The 17,500-nt window shown below is 33.3% G+C and overlaps 1 protein-coding gene across 5 annotated transcripts in view; it reads left to right on the plus strand.

Annotated features, from left to right (window-relative positions):
• Window positions 1-17,500, plus strand: part of LOC115213083 (neuronal acetylcholine receptor subunit alpha-6) — a 357,620-nt gene that overhangs the window by 259,354 nt on the left and 80,766 nt on the right. For all 5 annotated transcript variants that reach the window (XM_029782002.2, XM_036504309.1, XM_036504310.1 and 2 more), the window contains one exon: window positions 572-901. In XM_029782002.2, coding sequence (XP_029637862.2) covers window positions 572-901 — 330 coding nt within the window. The remainder of the gene's footprint in view (window positions 1-571; window positions 902-17,500) is intronic.

Here is a 17,500-nt window from a genome sequence, read left to right on the forward strand (position 1 = left end):
GAAGTCGATGAAATCAACAAAGCCCCTTCCTTAAAGTTGCTGCTGTTGCGCTAAACTTGAAGCAATTATTATCATTACAATTAAAAGTATTTGAACTGCTAAGATCTGTCGGAATCGTTAGCGCGTTGGACAAAATGCTTCGTGGCAGTTACTGTGGCTTATCACGTTTGTTCAAATTCCTCTGAGGCCGACGTTGCATTTCAGCTTCACGAGTTTGATAAAATAAGTACCATTATTATTCTTGTTGTGTTGGTTGTTATATTGTTGTTATATAAGTATGACTTACTCCTAAGTCATACCCTGTATGTTTTCATGTCAGATGATATCTTTGTCGTTCCTCCTTTCAGGCAAATACAAAGTAACAGATTGAGAGTGATATTATACTAATATTATAAATCATAACTATCGTTGTTTTCTTATCAATAAGAACAAGAATAATAATGGTAATGATGGGTATGGTTGTTTTCTAAATGATATGTGTTGTTATTGTCATGGTTCATATTGTTATAACTCGTCTTCATTCAGAGATAACAATGTCACTTCAGTGCAGAATTTTCTTCTTGTTTTCCAGAATTTGACCATTACGTTGAAAACAATGAATGGGAAATTGAAAGCACTATGACAGGCAATTTAAAAGTCAACCATCAATCGAGAGAAAGTGAGAAAACCTACAGTAATGCTGTTTTCTCGATAAAACTAAAGAGACGGCGTACATTCCACATAGTGTCTACCTACATCCCGTTCGTACTTCTAGCATTGCTTAATCTAGCCGCTCATGTTGTTCCAGTCATGTCAGGCGAAAAACTTATGCTAGCAACGACCACTTTGCTAGCATATGCCGTACTTCTAAACGACATCAATCGAAAGATTCCAGGAAACTCCGCCACCACATCAGTTCTTGGTTAGTGAGACACATTTTTTTACTATTTAAACCTCAATTTTCTTACCTCCAATTTTATTTCTCTCTGTTCCTTTCTCTCTTTCTTTCGTTTGTGTATGCATATATATATATATATATATATATATATATATATATATATTGATCTTGGTCCTACGATATTTCAAAGTTCTGATTTGTAACATCTACTCATACATTATGTTAGACTTTATTCACAGTACGCTTCCGGTATTAGCCCATTCATTTTCTCGTCGCAGATTTACTTCTGTGATCTGTATTAGTCGTAATTAAGAAGTGGTTTCATATTTCTAAGCTGCTTGGGATCAACTCTTTAGCAACGTATGGCAATTAAACAACAACCAAGAAATATTTGTAAGAGAAAATTTAGTAAATGCTAAATATTATACTAAGGGTTAAACATTTAAAGTTCAGAATAGGCGTAGCTGTATGATAAAGAATTACAGCCTTGCGTGTTAGGAACATATTTTTGAATACACTAATGATAAAGCTGTTCAAACTAAATATGCATGAACTAACAAAAATTTCAATGGAAACAAAATGAAATTATAAAAACTGAAAACAAGATTGAAAAAATTTGGACATGAAAGATGGGGAAAAACTTTAATTTTGTGAATTTGAAAGACGGTATTTGATAACAAACATGTTCGTATAAACATGTCTACAGTTTAAGCCAAACTTAAACCGTGATTCTATTAGAAATTCCTACAGCTTCTAAATTCTGTTTATCAGGATTCTCAAACCCGATATAATTGCGGTAGCTAATATACTTTAAAAATTGTTTGAATACAAGTAAATAGAATATCTGGTATTCAAGTAAGTTGCCAATTATATATAGATTTACAGCGAATATGACAATACTAGAAAAGGCGCCTACAGTTAAAATAAGATGTATGCGTGTCTGTGTGTGTACGCGTGTACTTATTTATATGTGCATGAGGGCATGCATGTATCTAACTGTGTTTTAGTTATGTCAAGATAAACCTAAATAGAAATTTTGGACAATATATCAGTAATTTTCTAAAATAAACAATAATTCAAATAGTTTTACCATAGAAGATACATAATTACTAGTATTTTGCTATTTTGTAATTATTACAAATGTCATTTGGCAGCTGTATTAATTGTATTGTTATTAATCGCATGAAATTTTACACATATTAAATTCATTTGCTCAATCGTACATAATTAAAATATAAATACAACGTATACTGATATACATCTAAACGTTACTACTCCAATCATATTAAGCATTGTACATGCAGCTATATTCGCTGGCTTGATCGTATTATATATAAAGCATTAACAAATTTTATATAGAGTATTATCCATGCATGTACATTTACCCTCTACGCCGCCGGTGATTTTCAAGAGAAAGGCTTTTTAAAGGCCAATCAGGTTGATACTAGTGCTATCGCACGTGTTGTCCTCAGCACGCAGAGAGCTAATAGACGTGCCACAAGGCCTCCAATATATTCACAAATTCACTGCCCTGCGTGGGTACGTTTTTTATTGACCCGGAAATTCTAAAGGGTAAAGTTGATTTTGGCGAGATGTAAAATGAAAGCACAGAGTCGGAACAAATATTGTAAGGTATTCTGTCAAAGGCTCTAAACTCTCCCCAATTTATCACCATGATACCAAACAGTCATTTCATAAATATACACGTTCTTGTCACGGTAGTGCACTTGAAAAGCAAAAGAAGACAACAAATTTAGTTAGATAAATCCATGCCTTACAAAATATCCATTGATTTCTAGTATACTTTATTTCAACTAGTTTTCTTGTAGTTTGGCATTTTGTTTTCTAATCACTTACATTCCTTCGGCAATGATCAATGCATGATGGCTTTGAGCATCTGTTAAACATCGCCTTCAATTCAGAATCATGATAACATTTAATTTTTTTTTATCTAAAGTTTGAGAAACGTATTCATTGCAGACATGATTCTAACACTATGCTAAATAAATAACTCAGGGTGAACACAAAAAGAAATTATAGTGTTATATACAGATTTTGTTTAACCTTTTTTATTGTTTTTTTTTTTGTGTGTTAATAATGAAATCATATTATTCTTCAGTTTATATAAGATATTAGATGATTATAAGCATATATCAAAACTTTACATGTTTGTTGTTCCCTTATATAACGACACAAAGATATTTTTATGTATGATTATTACGCTTGTTTTATTTTAGTAAAGACTTCATGCCAATTATCTTTAAAAGAACCTTAGAAGTTTTCTTATCTTAACAACTAATAGACATTAAAAATCAATCTTCCATCTGTTTTGATTCGAAGATCAAACAGTCTAGGTTTGGATCAAAAGTACAATATTCGTGACGAATTGAGATATTGGAAACCCAGAGGAAATGAATAAACGGAATATCAACAAATAAAGAATTAATTAGATGTAGCATCCGATACTGTCATAGGTTATCCTTTATAATGCTATTGTTGTTATGCGTATTGCTGCAGCCTCTATTGTTGCCAGTTCCAGGTTCTTCTAAAATTTCAGATGCGCACCTTCTAGAAATATTCTACATCTGTCATGTTATATATTTTAATATATCGTAATAGATAAAATGGAATTTGGATGGATAGCGTTGAATATATGAATATATTATACAGGGTATACATATGGACATTATATACTCTATATGCTCATAAAACATATATTTATATATATTTTTTAATGTGCATGTGATTATATATTATTGTATTTATAATATATACAAACGTATAATATACAAGTTATTGGTATAAAACGTTACGATATTATCAATTATTATTGAATTATCGAATACTGATATAGATGGCATCTCACTGTACCCTACTTATAGCACTAAAATAATAACATGTAATATTTAGTTTATAATGCATTTCTGCATTATATGCTATAGTACAGCATATGATGATACAGTATTTTATAAGTTTACTATGAAATACCTTAACGTATAATATAATATCCTACATTTCTAATACCGATATCATATTAACGTCTAAGAAACATAATGTGGATTTCTGAAACTATTTCACTGTGAAGAAATTGTACTCTTTTTAGTACTCTTAATATATTGCAATAGTTAAAACAAATATGTAATTTTGCGTAATATTGAGATAGAAACAATAGATTTATTAAATATGCTATTAGCTCTCTCTATATATATATAAATAATATAATATAACATAATATAGTATAATAATATATATATATTTATCTAATACTATTCATCTTTATATAGCAAAAACCATTTTCCGTTGGTTATTCAATACCTAACACACACACAAATATATATATATATATATACTATATATATTATATATATATATATATATACAACATTTCAGGTTTATTGGTGCTACATTCAGATTATGAGTAAAATAAAAGAATATACGTTTTACCTTAGATGTATTAGCTAGACGCAGCAATTGATATATAATAAAGTTTTAATCAGTGACAATAGAAAGTATTAATATAGTCCATTGAAGGAACTGATATATATATATATATTATATATATATATATATAATATATATATATAAAAGAACAAGCTGAAGTAAGAACTCTAATATTGATTTCAATCTTTGGCAGAAGCCCAGACATTTCATGAGAAAAGTAAGTCGATTACATCGACTAAAGTGCTCTACTGGTACCTATTTTATCGACACGGATTGATGAAAGGCAAAGTCGATCTCGGCGGAATCTGAACTCCAAATGTAAAGACAGATTAAATGTTGCTAAACATTTTGACCTGCGTGCTAAATATTCTGCCATCCATAGTCAGAACTTTAATATTAATAGTTAATAATCAGTCGATGTGTCGGATAATTCCTACGAAATATGTTTCAATATAACTTACATTTTACTGTTTTATGTGGTACTGAACAAGCACCAAAACTCTGTGAATATAGCAACCTAGGTAGCACTCATCCGAATGCATTTGTTTAATACGGGAAGTGTCCATATATTTGCAGCATTAGTTAAAGATAATTTTAATATTGACGCAAGGATAGAAGAAAATATGGGTTGGCATTGTTGATTCAGCAGATCCTAGTGTATTGTTACTCCTTCCTTTATCGACTAACCGAAAGTCGGCTCTGGTGGGATTTGGACTTAGATTTTAAGAAAACATAAGTAAAGCGTTGTTCTACGGTTTTAGATTCCAACCTTTCCCGATAAGAATAATAATATTACTAATAATATGACTGACTGAAAACATCTCACGACAGCGTTCTGTGTTCATAAGGAAAGGTTTACAAAGTAACAATCTGAGTTGAAAGTTCGATGAATTGGGGTTTTTTTCTACAGACAAAAGTGCCTTTTCGGTGTTTAATATGTAAAAACCAACAACAGATGTTATTAGTTCAACTAAACACAATTGAAATTTTTGAAAGATATAAAAAATGCAGTAATCTATATTATTATGATTTTTTTTTTACATTTGCAAAATAAAATTTCGATGATACCCTGCCTTGACTTGTAAGACACCCTTGAACTGGAAGCCAGCCCGTCGTTGGGTTAACCCGTCATCCCTTACATAGTGCCACCACTAATTTTAACTGAGTGTGTTAGAGCAACCTGAAGCGCAGTGTTTGTTCAAGAGCTAAATGTCCTGCTCGATTTGGAAATCAGTCACGAACTTACAATTATTTATCCAACACCATAACCAGACGGCTATGCAACGAGCATGTACACTCACACACATACACACAAGCACTTGTCTGTATGTTTACAAGTGAGTGTGAGTTCGCAGATATGTTTATGCGTGAGTGGGAGTGTACACGATTCTCAGCCCGCTTCTCAACTTGTGCATGTTTTTCCGTTCAACTCTTCAACTTTTTGACGTCAACACTTCCATGCCACGTATTCATTGGCTGTCAGGACTTCCTATAGGGGCCACATGCCTGTGGTATACACTAAAGGCATAGCCTAGCCAGCTGAGTTACCAACTTTTATTTCAAGGACTTTTATTGCAAGTTGTTTTCTGGGATAGCTTTCATTTGGCGCTTTGTTGGACATGAAGATGTGGTAAATATTTCTCAAGTGCACATTGTGTAAAGCATTGATGCTATTGATATTTCCTTAAACCATCCACCTTCATGCATAACCGAACACTAGGGCAGATTAGCTGATACAGGGTCCAATCTCATTCTTCCATCGCTATATTGGTGCAGACTTTCAGCTTATTTGAAGTTTTGCGAATTCCCCTCGAGTTTTCATAAGGAGAATATGTTGAATAAAATGATATTGAACTGATTCTCCTGCATTTGCTTTTACCCAAAGCCATGAACTTTTCATCGCCCCTTTCCATCGTGGGCATATAATATATACATATACAGGGAAATGGTTAACAACCTAAAGCTTTGCATTTGTTGTTTATATCAGACACTCCTGTAACGGTAATTTAACCGAAACATGAAAATAACGGTGTAAAAATAAAATATAAATAGAGCTCTGCTGAAATGCGTTCTTCGGTTAATGTTTCAATGTATTTATACATAGTTATATGTAAAAATAAGTACATTTATTTAGACATACAAACGTATATATATATATACATATATATATATATATATATATATATATATATATAATATATATATATATATATATATATAATATATATATATATATATATATATATATGTAGATAGATAGATAGATAGATAGATAGATAGATAGATAGATATAGTGTCTGTTAAAAGTTAATAAAAGTTTGATAGGTTTGTAAGTAGATAAAATCGCAGATTTCCTACCAATTAACTGAATTTGTATTACATAGGAAATGAATTATATATTGCCACATAACATTTGAGAGAAACATAATTCTTCGTATACATTTGTCTATTTTGCAACAAATCAAATACTATTATTAACTGGAGAAAATGGATACTAGCAGACTGTAAACGACAAATAGAAGCTACGTAAGCTGTACTCAGTGATGTGAATGCTATTATCGAGCAAATATCAATTTACACAAATATATATTTGTATTGAGTGAATATTATGGCTTGTAGATTTACACGATATGGAAAGGCCATATGTTATAATGGGTATCTTATAAATATTTGTATAAAATTATATATAACTTTTATCTCTTATTTGTTTCAGTCAATGCAATACAACCATAATGATGCATTGCCCTGAAGGCGTTAGTCCAACTCCTTAACTAGGACCCGTGAAAAAACTAGGAAAATAATGACCACATTTAAAACACTCCCTTTAAAAACTAATATATAAAATCTCTATTTACTGTGGACAATTAGAAAACACAGTAGGACTACACAAATATCTGGAGCAGAAAAATATAAATTTAATAGTAACTGCAATGAACCACGAACAAAAATCTCTTGTTTGTGTTAAAGGAAGTCAATAAATACTAAACAGTGACTGAAATATGAGATAGTTAAGACGAGAAAGTGAAACAAATAAGGAAATTATAAAGATGCGGAATTCTAAGCTGAAAAGGAGGCTAAATAACGTCATGTTAAATCAATAGTAAGAAAATATCTGATATGGCAATTACCTATAAACCATGAACAGAGTGATGATTGGCCAAGAAAACCGTAATTTGGCTAGGATGCACATGACACAAAACTGTTGGTGATGGAATTTCTCAATTTCTATTTAATGAGTTACTCCAGTTCCTCGAAGTTTACAGTATCAAGAAATATGCATTCACCTTCCAGTAATCTTGTCATTGTGTATTAGTCTTATAGAAATTCAAGCAATATTTGTCAAACGTTGGAACAGACTGAGTTGGCTTGCAAAATGTTCAACCTTCTCCTATCGGCTTCATCCATACAATCTTTGTGTGCGTCCAAGATGCCATTACATTCATCCACCTACAGCCGCCTGTATTAATGAATGAGATGTTCTAAGGGATGTATTTAGCTGTCTAATGAAATCGGGTCACACAGTTCATATCGAGGCATCACCGAAGGAAGGCGAGCAAGTATATGACGGATATTCTATTAGTGTTGTTGATTATGACAACTAGACGTTGTAAAATACGTGGTTGATCATGTGTCTATGTTTCAATGTTAATCCCGGGCCACATATTCCAACCATTCTTAGAATGGCCATGTTAGGAGGATGAGAAGAAACGAAGGATACGAAATGGGTAACACTTATCCAGAGGTAATCCATTTGCGGACCCCTTACAATGCCCTTTGGAACCTTCTTGTCCAAGATATTTGAACTACTTCCTCATTTGCGAAAACATTTCCTAATGAATTCACGTATTTGATGTTTGCATCTAACCAGAAGCTTTGTTTTTTTCCTTTATTTGAGTTTTTAGTATAAGTTCAACACAGCCGATCATTTAGCAACTCTTATTTTATAATCAAGAGAACCGCGTATTTCATGGATCGTCCCAAAAAGAATAATAACGAATGAAAAGCGAGCTAAAAGAAAAATCATAATAAGAAATATGAACGGGTCCCATTTTTATGGCGAAAATAACAGAAATGGTGCAGAATATACAGAGACACTGAATCCCATGGTGTTCAGAGCAAATACCTATATACTACTACTTCTAGCAATAATAATGATAATAATAATAATAATAATAATAATAATAATAATAATAATAATGATGATGATAATAATAATAATAATAATAATAATAATAATAATAATAATAATAACAATAATAATAATAATAATGATAAAAATAATAATAATAATAATAATAATAATAATAATAATAATAATAATAATAATAATAATACAAATACAAACCAAAATAAAAAACAAATCCAAATTGGCAACTATGTAACAAATGAAATAATACGAGAATTAAAACCTGATTTTACTGAGTTAAATGAAATTATTTACGCTTCTGCTAGGGCAATTGAAACCAGCTGTATGCCCCCGAAAAAACAAAAAAAAAACAAAACCTGGGAAGAAATCAAACCTGGAGAAGTAAAATTGAAAAAGAGATTGAATTTATGAGAGGGGAAATATCAATATTAAATGAACTAATATGTGGAAATGATGTAAGATCCAGAACAGGAAGAAAGATGAAGAGAAAATTTGGATCCTCACCAAGAGAAGAACTGATATCAATAAAAGAAACGCTGAAACAAAAAGTCCAAGCAAAAGCCCAAAGAATACGAAGATTTGAGAAGAGAAACAAGTTTTACAAGCAAAATAAGCTGTTCACATCCAATGCCAAAAAATTCTACAGAGAAATAGGGAAGGAGAAAGTAACCGTTAAAGACCCCCCTCCCATGGAAGAAGTTCAAAACTTTTGGGAAAGGATTTGGAGTGACAAGAAGACGTACAACATAAATGCAGACTGGATTATACAAACTGAAGGATCCTACCAAAATTTACAACAACAAGCATGGGAAGACATCACAATAGCAGACCTAAGAAAGGCACTCACGAAGGCCCATAATTGGAAATCCCCCGGTAAAGATAGGGTGCCGAATTTCTGGCTCGCATCGCTCCCGTGCGCACACGGTAAGCTAGTTCAGCTGCTCAATGGAATTTTGAGAGACCCAAAGAAAACACCTGAATGGTTAGCAAGTGGCATTACTTACCTACTCCCAAAGAATAACGAAACCAACCTTCCAAAAAACTATCGGCCTATAACCTGTCTATCCACCACGTATAAAATCCTAACATCTATCATGGAGAAGAACGATATTTTCCCATTGAACAAAAAGGGTGCCGCCGAGGCTCTTACGGATGCAAAGATCAACTGCTAATCAATCGTATGATCCTTGAGAACTGTCACAACAAGCGCAGAAATCTCAGCACCGCATGGATTGACTATAAAAAGGCCTTCGACAGTATACCGCATCCATGGATCTTGAGATCGCTGGACATCTTCAAAATTTCCCCTGTGATTTCAAACTTCCTGAAGCACAATATGTCGTTGTGGAATACGAATCTCCAATTATACCACTCTAATGGAGTACTTGCCTCAGAAAATATAAACATCAACTGTGGAATTTTTCAAGGTGACTCACTTTCACCTTTAATATTCTGCATAGCCCTAATACCCCTTACAAGTGAATTAAACAGAACAGGGTATGGGTATAAAATTGCCAATAAAAAAATAAGCCATCTATTTTATATGGATGACTTAAAACTTTATGGTAAAGACAATAATGAACTTGAAGGCCTATTGCGCACCGTGAAAGCATTCAGCGATGACATCGGGATGGAGTTTGGACTTGAGAAGTGTGCCAAGGCCACTTTCCAGAAAGGGAAAGTGAAGACCACAAATTCAGTCGTGTTAGATGTTGACACAGTCATAAGAGAGCTTGAGCAAGAACAGACATACAAATATTTAGGGATAAATGAAGGCTCTGGTATTCAGCATGCAAGCATGAAAGAGAAAATCAGGAAGGAATGTTATAGGAGAGTTCGTGCAGTCCTGAAATCTGAACTAAATGCACGTAACAAGGTGTTGTCTATAAATTCCTTAGCAGTTCCAGTTGTTACTTATAGCTACAATGTGTTGAACTGGAATATGAGTGAAGTAAAGAATATAGATAGAAAAATACGCAAGTTCCTGAGTTGTAATAGGATGCACCACCCAAAGGCAGACGTAGATCGCCTTTACCTTCCCAGGGCCCAAGGAGGTCGAGGCCTGATCCAATTTGAACTAGCTTACAAAACAACCACAATTGGACTGGCCAAATATCTCGAAATATCGAATGACTGGATGCTAAAGCTCGTGGAAAATCACGAGAGACGAAAGAAGCTTCATTCTATCATCAAGGAAAGCAAAAAATTTGCTATTGATCTCGTGCAGGATACCCAAACTGAACAACCCGAGGGAAGTACGGCAACTATTGTTGCAAAGAAGGTGAAAATGATGGCAATGAAAAAAGCGCTCGAGCAATTGGCTGATAGGTGGGAGGAGAAACCTCTGCACGGCAAATATGTGACCCGCAGCAAACAAGCTGATGTTGACCAGAAGCAAACCCATCAGTGGCTGCGGAGCTCAGGGCTAAAAGCAGAGAGCGAAGGTTTCATCCTGGCTGCTCAAGACCAAAGCCTATTAACCCGGAACTACCAGGCCAATGTGATGAAAAATGAGCAGACGACCCAAAATGCCGATTCTGCAACGACATGATTGAAACAGTGGACCACCTAATCTCTGGATGTAAAGTCTTAGCACCAGTGGAGTATAAATTAAGACATGACAGAGTTGGCCAATATCTCCACTGGCTAATAAGTCGGCATTACAATATCAAAACTGCCGACAAGTGGTATAATCACCACCCTGAGGCTGTAACTGAAGGAGAAAATGTAACCATTCTGTGGGACTTTCCAGTACATACAGACCGAACCATCAAGGCCAATAAACCAGATATTGTTGTGAAAGACCAAAACAATAAAGTTTGCTTATTGATCGACATGAGCATCCCCTGTGATCATAATATCTCAGCGAAAGAGTTTGACAAGCTCAGAAAATATAAAGACCTACTCATTGAAATTGAGAAAATGTGGCATCTCAAGGCGGTTACATACCAGTGATCGTAGGAGCACTAGGAATGATCAAGAAGGGAACCGAAAATTATATGAGAATGATCCCTGGCTTACCATCCCTGCAAGAAGTGCAAAAGATTGTCTTAACTGGTACATCACACGTATTGAGAAGAGCATTGTCGATGTGAGAACTGTTGCTGCTCATGTATTTTAATTTAACTTTAAAAAAAAATTTAAAAAATTAAAAAAAAATGAACGAACTACTGAGTTTGGATTAATGGCCTACCAATATACACTATGAGTTTCTTTGCCCTAGGAGTCGGGAAGACACTCGGCAAGAAATGGAAGAAAATTTGAAAGAAGAAAAAAAAAGTAATAATAATAATAATAATAAAAACAGAAACAATTCCTATCATAGTAGGTGCATTAGGCATGATAAAAAAATATTCAGACAAATACATAACAAAAACACCAGGACTTACAAACACATATAACATACAGAAAATTGCACTACTAGGCACTGCACACATCCTACGCAGAACACTTTCCATACAATAACCATCAGAGCATCACAACAAATCACAGCACATACCCAAGGTACACAGAGCTGCGCTCGGTAGTGAAGTGAAAGCACGCTATATAAAATAAATACTGAATAATAATAATAATAATAATAATAATATAATATAATATAATAATAATAATAATAATAATAATAACAATAATAATAATAATAATAATAATAATCATATAATAATAATAATAATAATCATGATGATGATGATGATGATCATAGTGATAGACACATGTCAAGAAATTTAGGAATCGGATGTATTGCTTCAATCGACAATATCACTCGAGCGATATGTATTGAACGATCATTTTATAATTCAAAAACAGCGCAATAGAAGTTGAGCCGAGAACATAAAGAGGCGAAATTACAAACTGCATGCCTTTTAGTCTTTATCACATTTGCATTTAATCGCCCTAATAAAAGTACTATTAACAGGTTTCATAAACATACGTACATATGTAAATATACATATATGTATGTGTATACATATATATGTATATGTATGTACATACACTCCCGCTTAAGTATATACACGGAGACACATTCCTGTAAGTATATCCGTGTTTGTCTGTATATATATATATATATATATATATATATATATAGAGAGAGAGAGAGAGAGAGAGAGAGAGAGAGAGAGAGAGAGAGATGAGAAAGTTGGTTTGTGAAAGTACATGGTTGAATATATAGAAAATAGTAAAAAGTGAAAAAACTACAGAAGGCTTGTTTTAAAAGGTTAAAAAATATATATTTGAGTCAATATGTCTGAAGAATGTTATAAATTTTTTTCTGACAATGACATAATTTAGAAGAAATGACCGGTTTCGCTTTCAGCTTTTCAAATTTCTTACGTCGTTATGTTTATGTTGAGAAGAGTTATCGTTATGTTTATGTTGAGAAGCGTTCTACATAAGGGGAGGTAATAAGTCTAAATTAGACTAAACAAGGAAACATTCTTCATTGAAAAATACAAGCCCAAACTTAACCATCCCAACATACTTTTACAGAGAAATTCACTCCAAAAGAAAGGAAAAAAAATTTAAGCGATTATCTCCCTTACTCCGGAAGAAATCACTTATTACCTCCCCTTATCTAGAACTCTTCTCAACATAAACATAACGATAACTCTTCTCAACATAAACATAACGACGTAAAAAATTTGAAAAGCTGAACGCGAAACCGGTCATTTCTTCTAAACTATGTCATTGTAAGAAAAAAATTTATAACATTCTTCAGACATATTGACTCAAATATATATTTTTTAACCTTTTAAAACAAGCCTTCTGTAGTCTTTTCACTTTTTACTATTTTCTATATATATATATATATATGCAAGTTTAAATTTTAAATAATAAGGGTGAAAAATTGAATTTTAATTTGATTTATACTAATTTAAAACTAGTGTTCTAGCATATAGAAAAATCTGAAGAATCAGAAAAATTATATTACATACATATAAGAGGGATGGCCACTGAGTGGACATCCATTATACTGTATCTTTTCGTTTATCTTGCTCGCTTACATTCTGGCGTTTGCTAAATTTTCTAGAATATTAAATTTTCTAGAACACTAAGAACATTCCTTTCTTAGTGGTAAGACCATAGGGGGTCGAATTCTAGCATAATAGATGTCCACTTAGTGGTCATCCCACTTATATGTAGGTATATATATATATATATATATATATGCATGCATAAACATATAGAGACACACAGGCACACACTCATATATTTCTATCTATTTATCTATGTATCTATCTCTCTCTCTCTCTCTCTCTCTATATATATATATATAATATATATATTATATATATATATATATATATATATATATATATATATATATATTATATATATATATATTTATTTATATATATATATATTTATTTATATATATATATATATATATATATATATAATATATATATATAATATATATATTATATATATATATAGCGGGTATGTGTATACGACAGCGCGTGTATATTTAACGTAATTGAATGGTGGTCTCATTTCACCATTTCACTTCGAACTTACCTTCTACTCGCCACCGTTCAGTGACGCTGAAAAGCAATCTCATAAGCAAAATTTTCTTGTAGATTCAAAACGGTAAAATGCATTGAATGATTCAATTAGTTGAGGAAATGCGACAAATGTATGAAGTGTTTCTTGCAGTAAATCAAACTTTGAAGTGCGCCGACATCGACTTTAATTAACTATATATCGCGCGCCGTACCTGGCTTATTCCATGATTAATAAATAAGCATATAATTCACGTTGAACTGCAATACAATGTGAAATGAATTGAGGATAATTTAGTGAGCTATTAAACTGAAGATAAAGTTCATTGAATATACTTTGGTTTTAATGACGGAAACTTTGATATCTTAGAAAATCTGCAGCCATAACCTGAACTATACATTCTTTTTAAGTCTTTGCTTCATCAGCACATTATGCCAAAATTCTTATGCTACATTATCATGTAAAATCAATGTTCCTGTGTAAGAGACCATTCTAAAGTTTGTACAAGTCCATAATAGAGACAATGTAATTGAGAGATTAGATATATTTTATATTCTTTTGTTGATTGTTTGTGTCATTCGTTGGCAATGCAGGATTATAGATATCCGTTAATGGCTGCAGAAACTCATAAACGTAGCTTCATCGAAAGACTTATCAATTTACAATGCTTTCCATCTCCTCTTACAATTAGGTGGATCGGTCTGTTGAGAGATAAGTGTCTTGTCAATGAACACAATGCACCTATAGTGGAAGAGCATGAGTCGCTGAATGAATGGCTGCCTCGCTCGACTGAGTAGACTTTACTTCATTGCCGGATTACGTATGGTATGAAAATCCATAGGCTACGAATAAGTTTTCGTTCATCTTAGGTTAATGAAGGCATGCAGGAAATATATGTATAATCGACCAATCCTATGGCTTTTTAACCAGTATTATTTTTTGTCTTACCTTTATCAAGTCAATAAATTCAATATTAATATTAATAAAATCATAGACACACAAGTTATACTGGAAACAAAGAAAACGTTTCGCCTTTTTACTCCTGTAAATCATGAAAATATGTATAAAAATATAAGTAAAGAACATACGATGTCAAATTGACTAAAATATATTGTTCAAGAATGAAGCAGGTTTTTTAATTTCTTGGAAACCGGTAAGCACCGATCCTGCAGAACTTTATATATAGACATATTATAAATATGATTTGTCAGACAGGGTACAGTAAATTTAATTTCAAATATACTTCAGCTTTAATAACTCCATTTCCTTTGGATGGAAATCTATTTGACATATTTCTAGCAGATTAAACAGCAGCAAATAGGCTCGCTCATTGGCTCATGATGTTGACTCTATTCAAAGTTGTATTATATCGTAGACGTAAAATGTGCAACTGAAGAATCATATCTATCCGAGATGAAACATATTTCAGGTAGATTTCTCTGTTGGAAATTTTACTTCAAAATACCTTGTTTGAGCTCGCTGAGAAGAATAGATAACAGGATACCTGGTGAAAAGTATAATATGACCTATTTAACAATTTCGATCATGGAAGATCAAGAAATTCACTATAGATAGTTATATAGATGGGAATGAGTAGTATAAAATAAACAGGAGTGGTTGTGCGGTAAGTAGCTTGCTTACCAACCACATGGTTCCGGGTTCAGTCCCACTGCGTGGCATCTTGGGCAAGTGTCTTCTGCTATAGCCCCGGGCCGACCAATGCCTTGTGAGTGGATTTGGTAGACGGAAACTGAAAGAAGCCTGTCGTATATATGTATATATATATGCGTGTGTGTGTATATGTTTGTGTGTCTGTGTTTGTCCCCCTAGCATTGCTTGACAACCGATGCTGGTGTGTTTACGTCCCCGTCACTTAGCGGTTCGGCAAAAGAACCGATAGAATAAGTACTGGGCTTACAAAGAATAAGTCCCGGGGTCGATTTGCTCGACTAAAGGCGGTGCTCCAGCATGGCCGCAGTCAAATGACTGAAACAAGTAAAAGAGTAAAAGAGTAAAGAGTAAAGAGTAAAATGGAATACCAGGAAATAATGTAATAGCATACCGTTAATTTTTATACCAGTCAATGATGTTCAATAACGGGGTTAAAACATGACCACCATTGCACTAATGAATAAGTTAGACTTTTAATCTTGTAAATTGCAAAACTCTTTCTTATTTGAAGAGGTAGACAGAAAATATATATTTCAGTGTGTGGTGGGGAGGCTATGTACGTAATGGTTATATTATAGTGTTCCTGTCAGTTCCACTGAGTGCTTTCTCAGGCGAATGCATATTCAGCAACTGGAATGAATATATTTACATATGCCGGGGTTTTTAACAGTTTTTCGTTTTCACTTTGTAAGACTTATTATGCATACAACAATAATTCTTCACTCTAGTATTTAATTTGTCATCGTTTCATTGAATACGAATGTGAAACAATTCAGATTGTTTAATCACCATTCATTTAAAATTTATTCTTTTTTAAATAAATACAAACAGTGAAATTATAGTACAATCTCCATTGGTATGAAGTTTATTTTGAATAGAAATGTTCTAGCGTAACATTACATCTCGCGATTCATTCTATTGTATATCAAAATGATACAATATAACATTTTACTTTAGAAAGCATTGTATTTTAAATTGATGCAGTTATTGTTTAGGTCCCTCGAGGCTGATTCACGATTAAGGGCGTTCATCCAGTCTTTAAGATTATTCTGTTTACTGTATCCTTTCTTATGATAGTACAGTGTATTGCAAGGGTGGAGGCGCAATGGCCCAGTAGTTAGGGTAGCGGGCTCGCGGTCGTAGGATCGCGGTTTCGATTCCCAGACCGGGCCTTGTGAGTGTTTATTGAGCGAAAACACCTAAATCTTCACAAGGCTCCTGCAGATGGTGGTGGTGAACCCTGCTGTACACCACAACTTTCTCTCACTCTTACTTCCTGTTTCTGTATTTCTGTACCTGTATTTCAATGGGCCAGCCTTGTCACACTTTGTGTCACGCTGAATCTCCCCGAGAACTACGATAAGAGTACACGTGTTTGTGGAATGCTCAGCCACTTACACGTTAATTTCACGAGCAGGCTGTTCCGTTGATTCGGATCAGCTGGGACCCTCATCGTCGTAACCGACGGAATGCTCCTATAGTGTATTTCAAGGAACACATGTATTTTATTTTTAGCATGTCGATCAACGGCGTAGAAGTTCTCTCGCCGACTCATAAATTACATTCGTTTCAAAAGTAGAGAGAAGGCAAAAGCTAACAAGGTTATCTTTGGATTATTTCAGTTGGGTTATCTCTAAAATTGGTGAACGTTTTCAGTATAACTACCGTAGAAGGTCTATCGTACGGAAACGGTTTTATAGTATTTGAAAGGGAAAAATGGTTAGGAAAAATATATTGCTCATAATAGCTTTGAGTATATTATTGTAGGGTACACTGAACCAGCAGCAACTATTGAAGACACAAACTCGTGCCTCGGGAGGATAATCTATTTATCAATCTATCTATTTATCTATCTATCTATC

This window comes from Octopus sinensis, linkage group LG6 (genome assembly GCF_006345805.1).
Source record: "Octopus sinensis linkage group LG6, ASM634580v1, whole genome shotgun sequence".
Classification (NCBI taxonomy): domain Eukaryota; kingdom Metazoa; phylum Mollusca; class Cephalopoda; order Octopoda; family Octopodidae; genus Octopus; species Octopus sinensis.